Genomic DNA, 16,548 nt, shown 5'->3' with positions numbered 1-16,548 from the left:
AGGTCCCACTGGGAGCTGGAACCTGCTCCAACAGCACACCTGGAAACGAGACACTGCAGCAGGGGCTGTGGCAAGGTGAGCTCTGGGACTGACCCAGGAATGGGCAGGAGAACAGTTCCCTGGTCACAGGGAAGGAAAAACTGCTGCCATCACTTACATCCTGACTAACTGAGAGAAACCTAGTCCAGTGCTCACCTAAAGGCTTCTTACTCACTGAACAGCAAATAAACTGCTTTGCTGCCTTTATCAATTTTCTAGTACCAGCTCAGGCAGAAAGACATAGAGGGGAAAGGCCACAGGAGGGGAAGGGCTTTACTGGTCTAGAAGGCAGGTCTGAAGTCAAACAGAAATGCAGGGATACTCTGAAAGGGCAACAACAACCCTTCCTGCCTCCCCAGAGCTTGCCTGCCAGCAGATTGCTGTTTACTGACAAATATTTACTGTATGCTCCCACTCATGCAAGTAAATGGAAATAGGCAGCAGAGTTTGATCCTGTAAAACAGAGACATTTACTGTTTGATGCTCTCTCATCCCCCCGAGCTCATCTCCCCATTCCAAAGTCTCCCTAGGCTTTCACTCACAGTTCAACATTTCCCTCTGTGGAAAAGAACCCTCATAATGACTTCTAAAAGCTTTGTAAACCAAAATGGCTTTAGGAAAATTGATTTCTGTCAAAATATTTCAATTAGATTGCTCTGTTAATAACCAACAATGATGCCAATCACTACCTTAGCCTTAATATTTGCAGAACAAGGAGGAAGAGGCAGGTACTAGGGGTCTAAGGGGTGGGAAATCAAGAAATGTCACTCCTAGCTCAGCTGGTGACCTTCAGCTACTTTCTCTGATTATCTCCCACTTCTAAAAACACAGGAAACCCTTTTATTCCTGGTAATGCAGACCTGCATTCTCCTCTCAATTCTGTTATCAACAAGATAGCAAGATTAGCTCTCTTGCTTTCAGACACATAGCAAAACCCAATTATTCTGTATTTGTTTTCAATTACTTTTTCACCTTTCCTCCAGGCCCTTACAGCTATACTATTTAAAAGACTGGGGGTGTATCAATTTTGGGACCTCTCTAATAAAGCTTCCAGCAGATGGGAAGGTGAAGCAGTGGCAGGGACTCACCAAACACACTCCTGGTTCCCCAGACGTTCCACTCCCTGTCTCTGTATCCAAAGGAACACTTACACTAGCAATCCCTTACCAAGGCATTATGAAGCATTAAGTGAATTCTACATGAATTCAGCTCCACTCCTGAGGCTGCTGAAGCCCAGGACGGGTGCAGGAGTGTGAGCTGCATGCTGCACTGCTCCCTGGCAGTGCCACTGCCCCTGCACTGGGGCTGTCCCAGCTCAGCCCAGGCAGTGACTGCCCCACTGACCTGCACGTTGAGCCAGACGACAGGGAGAACTCGGGAGAGGCTGACCTCTGCCACCCCCTCAGGCCAGGAGATTCACTGCTTTGGCCATCAGGAATTTCTGACTGGAGTGCTTGGGCCTCTCCAGGGACAACAGCTGTGGGAGCCTCTTCCCCAGGTTCTGCCAAGAGGAAAGACAAGAGGTTAGAATGAATGATAATGCAAAATACTATTGTTTAGGATTCTGCAGCCCAGAGATAAGATTTTAAAGAAAAAATTAAGTTATGAACATTTAAATACCAACATCTCGTTCCCACATACTTATTTTCCAAAATTTTGACAGTTTCAAAGGTTGAATTTCTTTTTGTGTATATTTAAAAAAGGAAACCAACCAACAACTCCCTGAGAACCAGAAATGTTTCACTGTTGAGTTTCAAGCACAAGGAGAGAAATAAAGGGTGAGGATGTGTAACACATCTCGTAAGATGGAACTTTATTTCAGAAATTAGCAAGCACTTAATGAGTGCTGCTGGCTGCTTGTGCTACCATCTCCCTTCAGCCCCTGCATCAGACAGCTTGAGCTTTAAGTTTTACAGACCAAGTTAACAGGCTTATTTTCAGTTGTGATTTACTTCCTTATGCAGCTCACACAAGGTCAATGCACTGACATTTTCATTTAAGAGGAAAAATAATTTCTAGACAACACAACGGCCAAAAATTGAAAACCCTTCTGCTGTTTTCTGTGTCACGTGTTTTGTTCAATGAAAAGATGAACACTTCTCTGAAAAGACACCTTCTGCCCCTCCAAAGGAAAAAAAAGAAACAGGTTAAAAATTCTGGTAGGAAAAGACAGACTGCCCTGATGCCATACCCCCAGATATTTGCAAGTGAGTTACTTAACTAAAAATCACTCAGGACACTAAGCCTCTGCCCCAGCCATGCTCCTCTCAAACCACTGACTTTTCTGCCTCTCCAGCAATGGTTTGGACAGAAATGGCCAAGCAGAACTTTAATTAGAGTGTGCAGGAACTTCACAATCTTTGGATTCAGCTCAGCTTGCCCTTTCTCTCCTGCTAACAGGCATAATTAAATATCAGGGGCATATTTTTGCCTGCTGAAAACAACCAGCAGATCCCAGGGAGTCGCTTGTCCAACTAATGAAACACAACTCTCTGAAATTAGCAGGGTAAAAATAGCAAAGGCCTGTGCAATAACGCAGCCCAGCACAGTTAATATTTATTGAATCAAATTATTTAGCACCAATATATATCAAATCCTTATGGAGCCTTCCCCTTAGACAAAGCACAGCCCCATGTTTAAAAGTTATAAAGACTGGGAAACATATTTCAAGCTTAAAGATGAAAAGCAAGATGACGTAAATCAGGAACAGATGATTAAAATGTCACCACAAACAGAGTGAGGTTAAATTACATCAACCAATAGCACAGGAGAGGCAACTGGAGAGAGGGAGGGGGAAATTAAAATAAACGAACAACAAAGCCCCAGTCAAACCAAAGGTCTGTTTTAATTCTGTACAATTCCACCACTTCCATGAGAACCCAAAGCAAGGGGGTGAGGAATGCAGACAAAGCCTTGGATCTACCAGCTCACCATCAGGCCATTACTGCCTTCCTCCTTTCCATGCTGCAATTCCCAGTTTAACACAAAGGCAATTGCTGTTAACAAGGAACCAAGAGGAAACAGGCTTTAGGCATCTGTAGCCTCCCCTGGAAATCACCTTTCTGCTTTTTCAGTTGTTTATAAACAGTCATCCGAGTGCAGATGTTTTGCATAGAACTCAAAACTGAAATTCCAAGGATTATTGGTAGCTCAGAGAACAAAGTGTAATGGAAATTGTGCAGGTTTGCCAGAAACAAATGAGGTGCTGCCACGTTCTGAACATGATGCAGAATGATACATCTGATTCAAGTTATTTTCTACTTGATCACTCTTTTGGAAAAACTCCATGGTTTTACATCAGCTCTTCCCAGAGCCTGCAGGGCAGCACACACAGAACAGCTCACACAGGAGACAGAAACCCCAAAATCCACAGCAGCCCATCTCTCCCTCCCAGAGATGGAAATCAAGGCTGTGACCCCATGATCCAATAACACATTGCCTCTTCTTCTGCTATAGAAGAGGAACAGCTTAAAATCTTTTATCCTTGAGATTCCTTTAACTTTTACACAGAATGGATTATGCACTGCACCAAGGTCTGCAGGAAACATAAGGACAAAATTCATGCTATTATACTGTTGTCTTCGTTTCTTTTTGTTCTGCAGAGCTGTGCTGGAAGAGGCAGCACTGGGGAGAGGCACAGATGAAGAGCACAGGGATTTGTGAGAGCTGGGGCAAACGACACTGCCGTGCTTTCCTGAGTGTCCACTGTGGCAGGGGGACTCTCCAGAACTCAGGTGAGAGATCCACAAGTTCTGTCAGGCTGAGGAATGCTCTTGTAAAGCCCACATTCAAAGACAGATGCTCCCTGCCAAAGCAGCCAGGAAGCAGCACAAGGCAGAGGAGACCAGGCAGTGCTCTGAGGCACACCTGGTGATGCCTGGGGCTGGGGGAGGATGGAGAAGCAGCAGGCTGCCCTTCCTCCCGGCCAGGGAGGAGCTGAGCCATGCATTCCCACCTCCCACTGTGCTCCAGTGCACAACACAAAACACAGCCAGTCGGAGAGGGGCAACATGAACAGCCTAAAACGAGCCCAAGGACTTTATTGCTTCAGTCTCAGGACAGAAAATTCCTGAATCCAATTCCAGCAGCACCCACCTCACCTTCACTCCAGAGTGGCCATGTGGCCACCCTCAGCACCTCCAGCAAACCTGAACCAGAACCTGACACCCCTTTCCAACCCACTGGAACGTGCCCCACATAAAGCACATCCACACACAACACACAATACACTACTATAAAATCAATAGCAGTAAATCACTTTAGGGTCTGTTTGATCTTTATGCTGGTTGGGCTTTTTTCCCCTTAAAGGGTCCAGAAGAACAACAACAGATGGAGGATCATTTCTTTGGGAATCCAGCACTTCTTAGTGTGGTCCAAGAGGGAATAATACAAAATGTGACTGACCTGTGGCTGCTGGCAGCCCTTTGACAGCAACTTCCTCTTTGTTTTGAGCACTTTCTGCTTTCCTCTCACCCATTTTCTTCCACCGTTTATTTACTTGATCCACCAAGAACTTGAATTCACTTCTGTGTTTGTTTCCTGAAAGGCACAGAGCATCAGTGACCACCCCACAGGACTAAGGTGTGGCACAAACACTGCAAGGACGTGAGCAGAAATGGACACCAAAAACTGAATCAAAAGCGTTTCTGTTACAGCAGATGAAAACCAACCCAGCTGTGATATGTTCCACATTCTATTAATGACCCAAATCCGTGTCTGTGCTGTTCCAGAGCTGCTCACAGCCCAGAGCACAGCACAGATGAACACTGCAGGCTCTGGGTCATGCCCATCACACTGCTGGCATTCAGATCCTTTAAGTAAGGTAATAATGCAAGTACTCTCTGCACTTTCAATCATGTTTTAAGCACTCCTCTGGTGCTCAGCCAAAGCAATGGAATTGTTTAAGCTTGATACTGCAAATGCTTCACTCAGAGGCTGGCAAAACACCCAGTGCCTTCATCAGGATGCTGTGGGTCACCTAACCCAGGCCAGGCAGGGAGGGACCCACGGCCAGGAGGGGACAGCCAGCTGTGGGTCGGGCTCTGCTCCAGGGAACAGGGCCAGGAGGAGAGGGAACAGCCTCAGGCTGGGCCGGGCTGGATGTCAGCAGGAATTGCTCCTCAGAAAGGACTGTCAAGCACTGTGTGACCCCCCGAGGAGCCCACTGCAGTGACTGACCACCCTTCCTGTGAAGAAATTCTTTGATGTATTCCATGAGAAAACAAGTTCTGCCCCACAGAAGGAGACAGGTTTGACACAGACTCCCTTTCCCTGAGTAGCTGAAAACACCACATAAGGCCAAAATTTCTGTTAATAAAAAGCAAGTTCTGTCCCAGATGTCGTGTCTGAGTTGCTGCACTCTCATTATGGAATTCCTCTGGCGCTTCAGTTTTTCCAGCATTACTATCTTTTGTTGTGCTGGCTCATGGCAGAACTACAAAGCTTTTTGAAAAGAAATGTCCTGGCACACAAGCACTGTTCAGCTACACTGTAAATCACCGTGGTGCTGAAATGACACCCCAAGCACATCCCACCAAACTGCAGCAACGTAAACCAGCCCCAGACAGAACAACAAATATTCAAAACACAGACAAAGCAGCAGGCCTCGAAGAACATGGCAAATGAAAAGATTTATAAGCAGAAAAGGCAACCAATTTTTTTTTTTTTTTCACAGAAGTATTTCCTGTAGATTTTTTAACTCTTTAAACAGAGACCACAAAAAAAGAGGAGTGGGCTGAGGTGTCCCCGAGTCCTGTGGGGCAGAAGGAAATGACAGTGGCTCTAACTGCCAGGCAGAGCTCCCATCCTCAGGTTCATCAAGCCAAACTATTAATTGCTATTTCATAAACAGCAAAAAAATGCCAACAGTGCATCGTGCCAATTGCCAAGAGCCTGGGAAAGTGCAAAGCATCAGAAAAAAAGCATTTTCTCCCAAACAGTTTGTCCTGCCTCTCCCCAAGGCTGTTCACAGCCCCAGGGTGTTTTTTCATATGGAAAAGCAGAACAAAAATATATTTGAGGATTTTTATTCAGAATTTACACCAGAGTTCATTCATTCATTCAGCTGGGAATTAGGGTCTGGGGTGTAAATGCTGTAGAATAAAAGGGAAAAAAAATCCTTCATTGTGTAAGAAAGCTTTTTAAAGTCCATCTGTTTTACAGTGAAATAATGGCATTTGATAAGAATTCTTCATCTCAAACTGTTCTTGCATTTTAACATACAGTTCTTTTTTCATGCTTGTGATTTCTTCCTTATTATTTTATGAGAAATAATTACCTGACACCACTTACCATTTGCCTCTTTGGTCAATATTTTTTATTAATTTTAAAACCATATCTTCCCATTAAAATACTTTTCTATTTTCTCCTTTTTCCTATTTTTTTAAACTTCTCAATTTTCAGTGAACCTGCTTGAGACTATCAAGATCTCCAGTGATTAGTTTTGTAGCCATACCCTTTTAGCAATCTAAATACCTGTCAATTTTTTTTAAACTTCTCAATTTTCAGTGAACCTGCTTGAGACTATCAAGATCTCCAAGTGATTAGTTTTGTAGCCATGCCCTTTTAGCAATCTAAAGCTCAACCAAATACCTGTCTTTGAAAAATTAAGGCAGCATTTAATATATTTTTGTTCTAAATGTGTACAACAGGCCAAGGAAATAAACCCAGGAGCAGAAGGGCAGTGCCCTGGAGGGCTCAGGAAGAACCTTCAGAGCAGTTCTGCTGCAGAGGCCACACAGCTGCACATCCCACACCCTGCTCTGCTCTTTTCATGGCCAGCAAACATGGCAGCACACTAAGAAAGAACAAAGTGCATGAATAGAGAAGCCTTTGGAGGCAATCAGCGTGTGTATTTTAGCTCAAAGGAAAAGGAAGTAAATTTAAAAGCAAAATGAGGTGAAATTTACGTGTTACTTACGATATTCAGCGTGGATCTCATCTATTTCTTCCTCTGTCTGGTCCTTTGTGAAGGTCAAGCTCTACAGAAACCACACAAATGTTTTTAACTTAAATAAAAAGATGATAAAGCTGCAGACTTTGAAATTAGACCTCAAACTGGAAGAAGCAATTGTTTGTTTTCCCCCCCCAGCTTTCAGTACCTCATCACATTAATCCACATTTCCAGAACATGTCCACAGTGTCCTGCCCTGCTTCCACAGAGTCACCAGGACCAAGCCAGCCTAAGGAACACCCAGCACATGTGGGCCATAAAGTATTTCCTACCACTGTTCAACAAACAGGTTTCAGAAGTCACCAAAGTATCAGATGTCATGGGAAAAGAACAGGCACTCTTGCTGATACGGAAGCATGGAATTTGCTAGCTAAATCCTAGAGAATTCTAGGAAGCAAAATATTCCCCACACTGCCATGAAGGGTCAAAATCTTCCAGTATGGCCAAGGAGAACTTTACTCAAGAATGTTTATTGCTGTCAAAAATTGCTCCTACTTGAAGGGTTTGGGCATAAAGCTCAGCAGTGCACCCAGGGCTGCCCACGATAAGTGGTGTGAGAAAATCAGGTTCATTACAGGATGCTAAATGTGAATTCTAATAGGCAAGCTGGGAATTCCCACAATAAAGCAATAGGCAAACATTCCCAGTGCCCACTCTGCAGCTTCTGCTGGCCACCCCTCTGTGAGAACCAAGATCAGTCACTTACATTTTCACCAGGTTTGTTACATTCCAGCTGAACCCGAATCTTCTCGTTCTTTTCCAGCTCTTTAACAACCTCTGCAACTGTTTGGAAATACAGGAAAGGGATCACTGACTAAGGAGCTGGGTAATAAAAAGCTGTAACAGCACAGACTGAAAGAAGCCTGCATTTCAAACACAAACAACATTAGCCCTCTGAGAGGGAGAGCTCAGACTCCAATCCCAGACAAAGGTGCTGTCTTTCCACATCCCACCAAACCTCCCTCCTGCACACAACAGGGCTTGTGGCACACAATTCAGAGAGATTTTCCATTTTACACTGGGTGTTTCAACGGAAGACACAATAATTGCATCTACTGTTTATCTTGCTTTGTCCCCCAAACCACCTTCCAGGGGAACCTTGTGCAGGCTCAAGAGGAAAGCCCACAGAGGAATTACAACCGACTTCACCAATTGTCAGACACATCCAAAGCCTATAAACAACATAACTGCAACATTTCACTAGAGCCACAGCTATGCAGAACCCTGCACGGTTTAGTTTGACATTTGCTTTTACAAATCTCTTTCTGCATTTCATCTCCACAGCACTGCCAAGCAGCTGTGGGCAGTTATTAAAACAAACACTTCACCATACAGTGAAGCAGGCAGAACAAAAGCTCATTAAGCTGCGAAAGAATAAAACCTGTTCCAAACTGGTTTAAGCACACTCCAGGAATTTGGCACCTGTGCTTCCTCAGAAGCTCAGCTATTGGTGTTCCACAGCTCCCTGCTACCACCCAAAATGCACGTCTGCATCTGAAGTGTGTGTTTAACAATTCACCCTTCGTGCTGAACACAGGAGCAGTTTGGCACTCCTGGGGAGAGCAGCTGGAGTGCACACACCCCAGAACTCTTCCCTCCCTCTGGGTGAGCCAGGCAGAGGCTGGGTGCCACTCCATCCACCAGCAGCACTGAGGGGAGGCTCAGCCTGAGCACCCCCAGCAGCCTAAAGCAGTGTTCTGCACTGATCTTGACTGACCAGGACAAATCCTTCCAGCTCTCCCAGCAGTCACCCCGAGAGCTAAGAGAAGGGGAAATGCAGAGTGATGGTCTGGGATGGCAGCAAGCTCCCTGCAGCCTCTCACTCACCTGACTTGGGGTTCAGGGAGTCACACTGAGCGTTGTACATGTGCACGAACTCCTGGTGTCTCTTAATGAGCTGCTGGCGGGTCCCAGAGGTAGACAGACCGTGCTCCTTGAGCTTCTTCCTCAGATCTCGATCCGACAGCAGGTTATAAACAACTTTGGACATCAGCTTCCTTTTGTGATCAGAACTGCCAGAGGAAAACAAGAGAGACTTTATTTAATTCATGCTCCTATGAAAATGAACCTATTTACAATTACTTAAGGGTACCTCACCCACTCAGCATAACATACACATGAAAGAAACTTGGGCTTTCCACCCCAGTGCTGGCCATGGCTTACTTGAATCGGCTGGAGAAATATTAAAAGTATTAAAGCATAAAGCCAAAACTCAAATTAGGAGATTTTTCAGCTTTCTGGAAAAACGTCTTTGAGAAAAATAGTTATGTACCTGAATGCAGCAGTTCCCAGCTAACAGAAAGGCAGTTTGGTGATACAGAGAGAGACATTAAAGATAAGTAACAGTGCTCCTAGAGGAATAACTTCTAAAGCCAAAATTTACTGCTTTCTGTCAGGACTCAACATTCCTGGCACAGCTGGGGAAAACATCTTAATTACAGGAAACTGCCAGAGAAAATTCAAGTCCTAGCACAATTTTGTCACCTAAAATTAGCAGAACATTTCCTCCTGTCAAATCAGCTCAGGCTTCCCTACACCTCCTGGTGGGATACTCTCAAACCAGGAAAAACAAAAGGGCCAAAACCCATCTGCAGCCTTACTCATCCTCTGTGACTGCAGCAATTCATAGAGGAACAGCATTTAATTAGACATTTTTGTTTCTGCAGCAAAAAAAGCTCAGCTGCATTACTCTGGATTAGAGAGCAGTTAACAGCTTTCCACTGTGAAAATGAGAGATTTATTTGAGAGCTATTCAGCACTTTTGACTTACCACATTGAAATTTCAAGGTTAAAAAAAAAAGCCTTACACAAAAACTGTCAATAATTCATTTACTCTCATCCAGCCCTGTAGCACGGCTGGTAAACAGAAGATGGATTACCACAATACACTCTCTAGGGAAGCTTTCTTCAGATTATTTTGGGAAATATAAAGAATTTCACTGAATAATTAAAGTAAATCTTTTGAAAGTCCTACAGAAGCCTGGTGTGTATTCCAGCTCACCAGCAGCATGACCTGGAGTACACTGACAGCTTTCCAGCAGCCAGCCACAGGAAAACACCTCACCAGAGGTTTGAATCCTCATCTTGGCTGGGTTTCCCCATGCCTGAGAAACACGGTGATCCCTGGAAACACATTCACATGTTGGAATTACCCCTGTGGAGCTTGGGGGCTACATGAGCAGTTCTGCTGAAACTGCTGAGCCGTCGGCACAGCCTGGTTTGAGAATAAACAGAGCTGACATCCTCAGGGAAGCACTGCACCAAACACAAAGCAGGCACTGCCCAGAGCTGCCAGCCCCAAGGGCAGTGTCTGCTCTGACACCTGCTGAAGGCCTAAGCACCCTGCAGATTAAATAAGCAGAACTTTAAATCCTGTTAGGGACATGGGCGTGACACCAAGGACAGACCTGGCTTATTTTTCCATTCATTAAGAACAGAGAAAGCACTAAACCACTCCAAATGGAAATTAAATGTAACATCAGATTTCAATATTCATTTACCATTTTTTCATCTTGAAAGTCCTTTAGCTTACAGACTGCACTCTAAGCATGACAGGGCAAAACAAGAGCTTTAACATAAAAATATTTTCTAATTCAAGTTTCGGGGGAATTGGAAAAACAAGCATTGAAGTACAAAATCCTCCCAGGTCTTTAGTCTGATCAGTCAGAAATAACAACAACCTAAATTTCTGCTGTAAGTAAAACAAACTGAAACTCCACTTGTGATGTGAATGTGGTGACCGTGACCAATGCTGGGGCAGGGGCACAGAGCCAAAGGAATGCATTCATCTTATGGAAATCCAGATCTTCAGGAAACCTCAACAGCCCCACAGAGAGGAGAGAAAGGTGCCATTTTTATTCTTTAACCTGACAGCTATTGAAGAAAATGTCTCTTGGCACACCTGAACCAAAGGAAGCAATTCCTTCAGCAAGTGAAAAATGGCAATCGGCGTTATCTGAAGGGAATTTTAATGCCAGGGAGCAGAAGGGTGACAAGAACAACGCACAGACTAAACTCTCCCTGTGCTGACTTTTTTATAGCACTGGCCACTGCTTTCTTGCCTCTAAAAGCCAAAGAGTGATTGAGCTGGCAATGCAGACCCTTTCTCAAGGGGGCACAATCCCCACAGTGATTTCAGAGTGCTGCACGCAGCAGGGAGGCCAGAAGCAAGCACAAAGCACTGCTGTCACACCCCAGCAGCACAGCTCTCAGCTCAGCAGAGCTCCAACCAGCCACGTGCACTCAGAGGGGAAGCTCTCAGAGCTGCTCCTTACCTTCGCAGGCTGTCCTTCTTCTCCCCTCTGGTCAAGCAGCTATCCAGATGTTTGTTTATGTATTGCTCCAGAATAGCAACCTCACAAACAGGACATTCCACTGAAAGCAAGGGAGAAGGAATTTACTAGCGTGGATGTAACAGCAAAGAGCAAATCTTTTCCTAGGAGAAATTAAGAGTTGGGACAGTAACAAAGCACACTAGTCCTGAGCTGTCTGTTACTGTACTGGAAGCTACATTTGAGTTCTCAGAACAGGAACAAGTAACATTAAACCCTCTCACTGCAGGTGTTTCACAAATACTCTCTGACCAACTACTCTGCATTTGTGGAAATAATTTCCATGTGATGCATGCCCAAAGATTCAAAAAGATCATAGAATGGGAAGCAAGTGAAAGTTTTAATTGCTCAAAAATAAACAAGCAGTAAAATTTCACAAGAGTTTTAACTTATCACCACAAGCAGGTCTGATGTAAAACCATGACAGGCTTCCCATGGCTCATTTCCTGGCTGTGGTACCTCTTTCAGCAGGATTCATCCAGCTAATGAATACATATGAACTTCAGAGTTCCAGATGAATAAATCATTCAACAAAACAACAGCTAAATTTGAACTAATAAGAACCAGGGGTGTACTCCTACATGGTGTTTTGTTTCAATTTAGGCTTTTAGCTAGGTCAGTAGGATGGCTGCCAGCACATCAGAACTAAGAGGATTCTGCCATTTCAATTGTGGTTGACTGGTATAAGTGAGCATTTTCATGCCTCAAAGTAAATTCACCTTAACTCTCTAGAATTACAAAAGAATAAAGCAGGTAACTGCTGGAGAGTGTGGGAACAGAAATATTAACAGAACTGCTGCCATGCTCATTTTGAGTTCAGGCTCAACCCTCAAATAACAAACATGTTATAAAATAACCTGCTCAAGGATAAAAGAGCAGAATAAATGCCAGTGTCTGTCTAGTCATTAGGGGGAAGGAGAAGAGAAATTACTTCATTTTTACTAAGACTGTTGCACAACTATTGTTTTTCTGTGTTGTTACTCAAAGCAAAGGAATCCATAAGCACTGAATTCCACTTAACTGCTTGGCAGCATCTCAAGCTTTCCTGTGAAGAACAGGCTGGGAGCAGAGCTGTCCCACACGAGCAGTGCTGTGAAGGCAGCACGGGCCAGTTAAAGGGGAAGGAGCTGGACGTGCCAGCACAGAGCAGAGCCACAACAGGATGGGTGCCAGGTTCTGAGGGTGCTCTAACACACACAGCCAGCCACACATGGGGAGAGAGCAGGACATCACCAGAACCCAAACCAGAGCCACAATGGGATGGGTGCCAGGTTCTGAGGGTGCTCCAACATGTACAGCCAGCCACACATGGGGAGAGCAGGACATCACCAGAAATCAAACCAGAGCCACAATGGGATGGGTGCCATGTTCTGAGGGTGCTCTAACACACACAGCCAGCCACACATGGGGGAGAGCAGGACATCACCAGAAATCAAACCAGAGCCACAAGAAGAAACAGGATGGGTGCCAGGTTCTGAGGGTGCTCCAACATGTACAGCCAGCCACACATGGGGAGAGCAGGACATCACCAGAAATCAAACACCTCACCTTTCCTGTCTCCTTTGAGCACAGATGTAGAAGGCTTTTCATGACTTTGGGTGCTCCCAGGAATCTCCTGTGACCTCCCTTGGCTGTGTTGACCACCAGCCTCTGCAGAAGTGCCGTGTAGGTCATGGCGTTCCTCGGTTTTGAAACTCTTCTGACCAGTCCATGCCAGGCCACCTGCCCTCGTGGAGGGGCAGACTTTGTCCTTTCTTAAGGAGCTGTCAGTCCCTGGCACCTCTTTAGACTCTGGCAGAGACACAGGGCTGCAGTGGCTCTCAGCTGGACGCTGGCTGTGGGCCGGGGGGGATGGAACTGGGGGAGCTTCCAACACCAACTGCAACAGCTGCTGCCTAGGAGCACCAGGAGAGAACACACAGCTGGCACGCTGCACGGTGTGAGGAGCTCCAGAACTTGTTTGCCAGCACATGCTTGCTTTTGGCTGTGAAAATGCTAGGACTGAGGGCAAAGAGAAGGGAGCAGGCGCACACCGGCTTCTCCCAGAATGGGGTTTTGGCTCAGGAGCAGCTGGGTGATGACATCTCACAGTCCCACACCCCAAGGACAGGGACAGAAGAGACAGTGCACAGCGGATGCTCCTGGCACAGCCCTGGGCTCTCCAATGGAACATTGTCACCTGCCACCCCCTCCCTCAGCATCAGAGCAAACCACTCAAATTCCTCACTAATCACAGAAACTCTGACGGGTGTGATTGGAGAAATTTGGAGAAGCATGACCAGACCAGAAGCTCATCCATCATTCAGCAAGCCCAGAGAAAGCACAGCGAGATGGAGGGGTCCAGCCTCTGCCATCACCAGCCTGGCCAGCTCACCTGGGAGCTGATCCTACAGCAAACATCAGTTCTGCACGGTCTTCAAAAACCTCTGCATACTGTGTATGGTCTCAGCATTATCTGTGATACTCTCGAGAACTTAATGGACTGCTACGAGCTCTGAGCTGACAGAATTTCACCTTTCTGGCACAAAGCAGTAACTGCAGCACAGCTGACAACGCTCAGTTTACGAGCAGAGCAGTGTCCTTCCCTCTGAAGGCTGAGATGAATCAAGCAGGTGTCAGCAAGCCCAGCTCCACCAGACAGCCACTGCCCAAACCCTCCTGCGAGACCCATCCTCCTCAGGCACTGGGATGGGCCAGGGCAGGGAGCTAAAAACCACCTGTCTAACTTTGGATGGTTTCTAAACATCCTCCCCTATCGCATCCCCCCTCTGCTTCAACAACAGCATAAACAGCTTCCCACTTTTTTCCTTCAGGTCTGTAACACCCACAAAAACTCAGTGTCCTTCATCAGGCTCCTGGCTCCCATTTTACAGCCTGTTTACCTCTCTCTTGCTGAAGCAGCAATGAAGCAGAGCTGTTGGGAATCTAGGGCTTCCACATAAATAAATTCAGAGGAAGAGACAGAGCTGTGAATCTTCCTAGGAAGAACTCACACAGAACAGTCCCAACTGCGCTAAAACAATCTATCTCCTTGAAATTCCTGCTGCATTCCTGCTCAATCACTGCATCAGCAATGACAGCACCTGCTCTCTCCAGCACCCACAGTCGATGTGTTTATTCCTCTGACTCACTACCTGTCAAGGTACCCTGATTAGGAAACAGAGATAAACCTGACAATAAAAACATTTTTCTTCCCTATGTATAAAGAAAACCAGAGATTCTTTTCAGCAAGCACTACTACTTTTGTATTTAACAAGGTGATGCAGAAACTGACAAATTTTCTCAAAATAATCTCTTTAGTAAAGGGCAATGAAATCAATTCTTTACACTCCACACAAAACTTCACCTGTTATTTTTAAAGATCCTGGCCTCACTGCAACTGATAAGAGAAGTCTTCGTTAGGGTCAGTTTGAGAAAATACTGATCCTCATGTTTCTGTCCTGGCGTGGCCAGAGCCATGAACTGTGCCCCGGAGCACAGGCAGGTGGGGGAGCAGGGAAGTGCTCATGGCAATGCCCCCAGGCTCCTGGGCTCAGGGTTAGGGTCAGGGTTAGTGCCCCGACAGCCGCTGCAGCCCGGCCAGAACGCTCCTGTCCCTTCACACTCAGACACAGCCACGGCCATACGGACACTCCACTTCACTGGGAGGGAGCTGCACTCCCACACGTCCCCCACAGCACCCTGCAAACACCTAATGCTGAGCGGAGCACAAATGGGATCTGCTTGGAATGATTCCCATTCCCCGCACACACTGACCTTGGAGCGCAGCTTTCACTCTGCTAAGTGCCACCAACATTACCATTTTCTTCCCCTCCGGGCCCGACTTAAGAAATGGGTTTGCACTTTGTGAAATACTGAGAAGATTTAAGGCCTAATTTTCATAAACATCAAACTACCCAAGGCTCAAAGTCAAGTTAGAACATACTTGATCTTTCAAACATGCCGAGCCCTTCAACCCTTGGACTGTGGATTTGTTTTTGGGGACAGCCAAGGGGAAACAAAGCAGATGGAGAAGGAGGGGGGAGAGAGAACAGAGAGAGAAGTCTGCAGCAGTATCAGCTGCCAAGCCCTGACACCACACTGGCACTGCCTGCATTCCCCCAGGGTGTCCCAGCAGCAGCCAGCAGGGAGCCTTTGCACCCACACCCTGCACTGGCCCCCTCAGCTCGGCCACACTGGGCTCCACAGCCCCACCGAGCCAGCCTCATGTGAGCAATTGACTGAGGAAAAGGTTATTGAACTACTCTCACTGGTGAGATTTATACTAATCCATTAAAGCAGCCCAAAAAAAATTAACGTTTAAGATTCAATATCATAATGGAGCCAAGTCAGCACTACTTGTTCCCCACAAAATTAGACATTAACAAAAAAAATAGTACTCCATTTATCACTAGGAAGGACCAGAATTCAAGCTGAAACAGGAGAACCGTAGGATTTAAATTACTCAAATAAATCAATTAAATCTAGTAGTGGTCATATAGAAGATTAGATCTATCTACATTCTATGATCTTCATCAGAGAAAAATTCTCTCATGAAACAAAGCCATCAACTGAACTCTGCTTCTTGTCACTTACGAAGCCAAGAGTTTCACTGACTTCCAGCTCCAAGTTAATTTCAGAGAAAAAGATGAAAGTGCATTTGTCTCTTACAGAGACAGGAACACCCATAGAATTCCCAGCAAGTCACAGAGTAGCTTCTCATCCAAAGAAAACAGATAATAGCAGGAGCTTCGTGTATCTACTGATGTATCATCAACATGTGATACACGTTGTGATACTGTTGTGATATTTTACCAAGTCGTATTTACTCTGTTGTTCCTGTCTTTTAAAGGGATGTGAAGCTCAAAAATTAATTAAAAACAAACAGAAAAGTAGCTAAGAAATCAAGCTGAAAGTACAGCACTCCATTACTTTCCTTACCCAAGAAAACTCACATTTCTAGTCTTTCAATACCTGTATTTTCCTAGCCAGTGACTTCACCAAAAGAATGCTCTTGCAAGGTGACCATAACCACTGGACAAAATCCTTCTATTCAGAATGTCCCCTGCACACACCTGAAGAAAATCTTTGCTACCATTATTTCCCCCAGAGAATCCTGACACAGCTGTTGACTTCCTACACACTGGCAGAGACTTCCAGAGCAGCTAACCAGAAACAGAACCAAAATAAGCTTGTAAAACCTCCACATCACTTGAGTGCACAGCAACCTTCAGCCAGAACACTGCA

General features: G+C 45.5%; 1 protein-coding gene across 1 annotated transcript in view; it reads right to left on the bottom strand.

Annotated features, from left to right (window-relative positions):
* The window catches only part of RAD18 (RAD18 E3 ubiquitin protein ligase), a 39,494-nt gene that overhangs the window by 8,034 nt on the left and 14,912 nt on the right, over positions 1-16,548 (bottom strand). Inside the window, exons 6-12 of the mRNA XM_041425876.1 lie at positions 12,871-13,217; positions 11,266-11,365; positions 8,819-9,003; positions 7,698-7,774; positions 6,959-7,019; positions 4,444-4,578; positions 1,384-1,540 (exon numbers count right to left, since the gene is read on the bottom strand). Of these exons, the coding sequence (XP_041281810.1) occupies positions 1,384-1,540; positions 4,444-4,578; positions 6,959-7,019; positions 7,698-7,774; positions 8,819-9,003; positions 11,266-11,365; positions 12,871-13,217 (1,062 nt within the window). The remainder of the gene's footprint in view (positions 1-1,383; positions 1,541-4,443; positions 4,579-6,958; positions 7,020-7,697; positions 7,775-8,818; positions 9,004-11,265; positions 11,366-12,870; positions 13,218-16,548) is intronic.

The sequence above is a fragment of the Onychostruthus taczanowskii genome, unplaced genomic scaffold (assembly GCF_017590055.1).
Source record: "Onychostruthus taczanowskii isolate IOZ18803 unplaced genomic scaffold, ASM1759005v1 scaffold9, whole genome shotgun sequence".
In the NCBI taxonomy this organism is placed as follows: Eukaryota; Metazoa; Chordata; class Aves; order Passeriformes; family Passeridae; genus Onychostruthus; species Onychostruthus taczanowskii.
The sequence above is the reverse complement of the archived record's forward strand: the minus strand, read 5'-3'. Positions and strand labels throughout refer to the sequence as shown.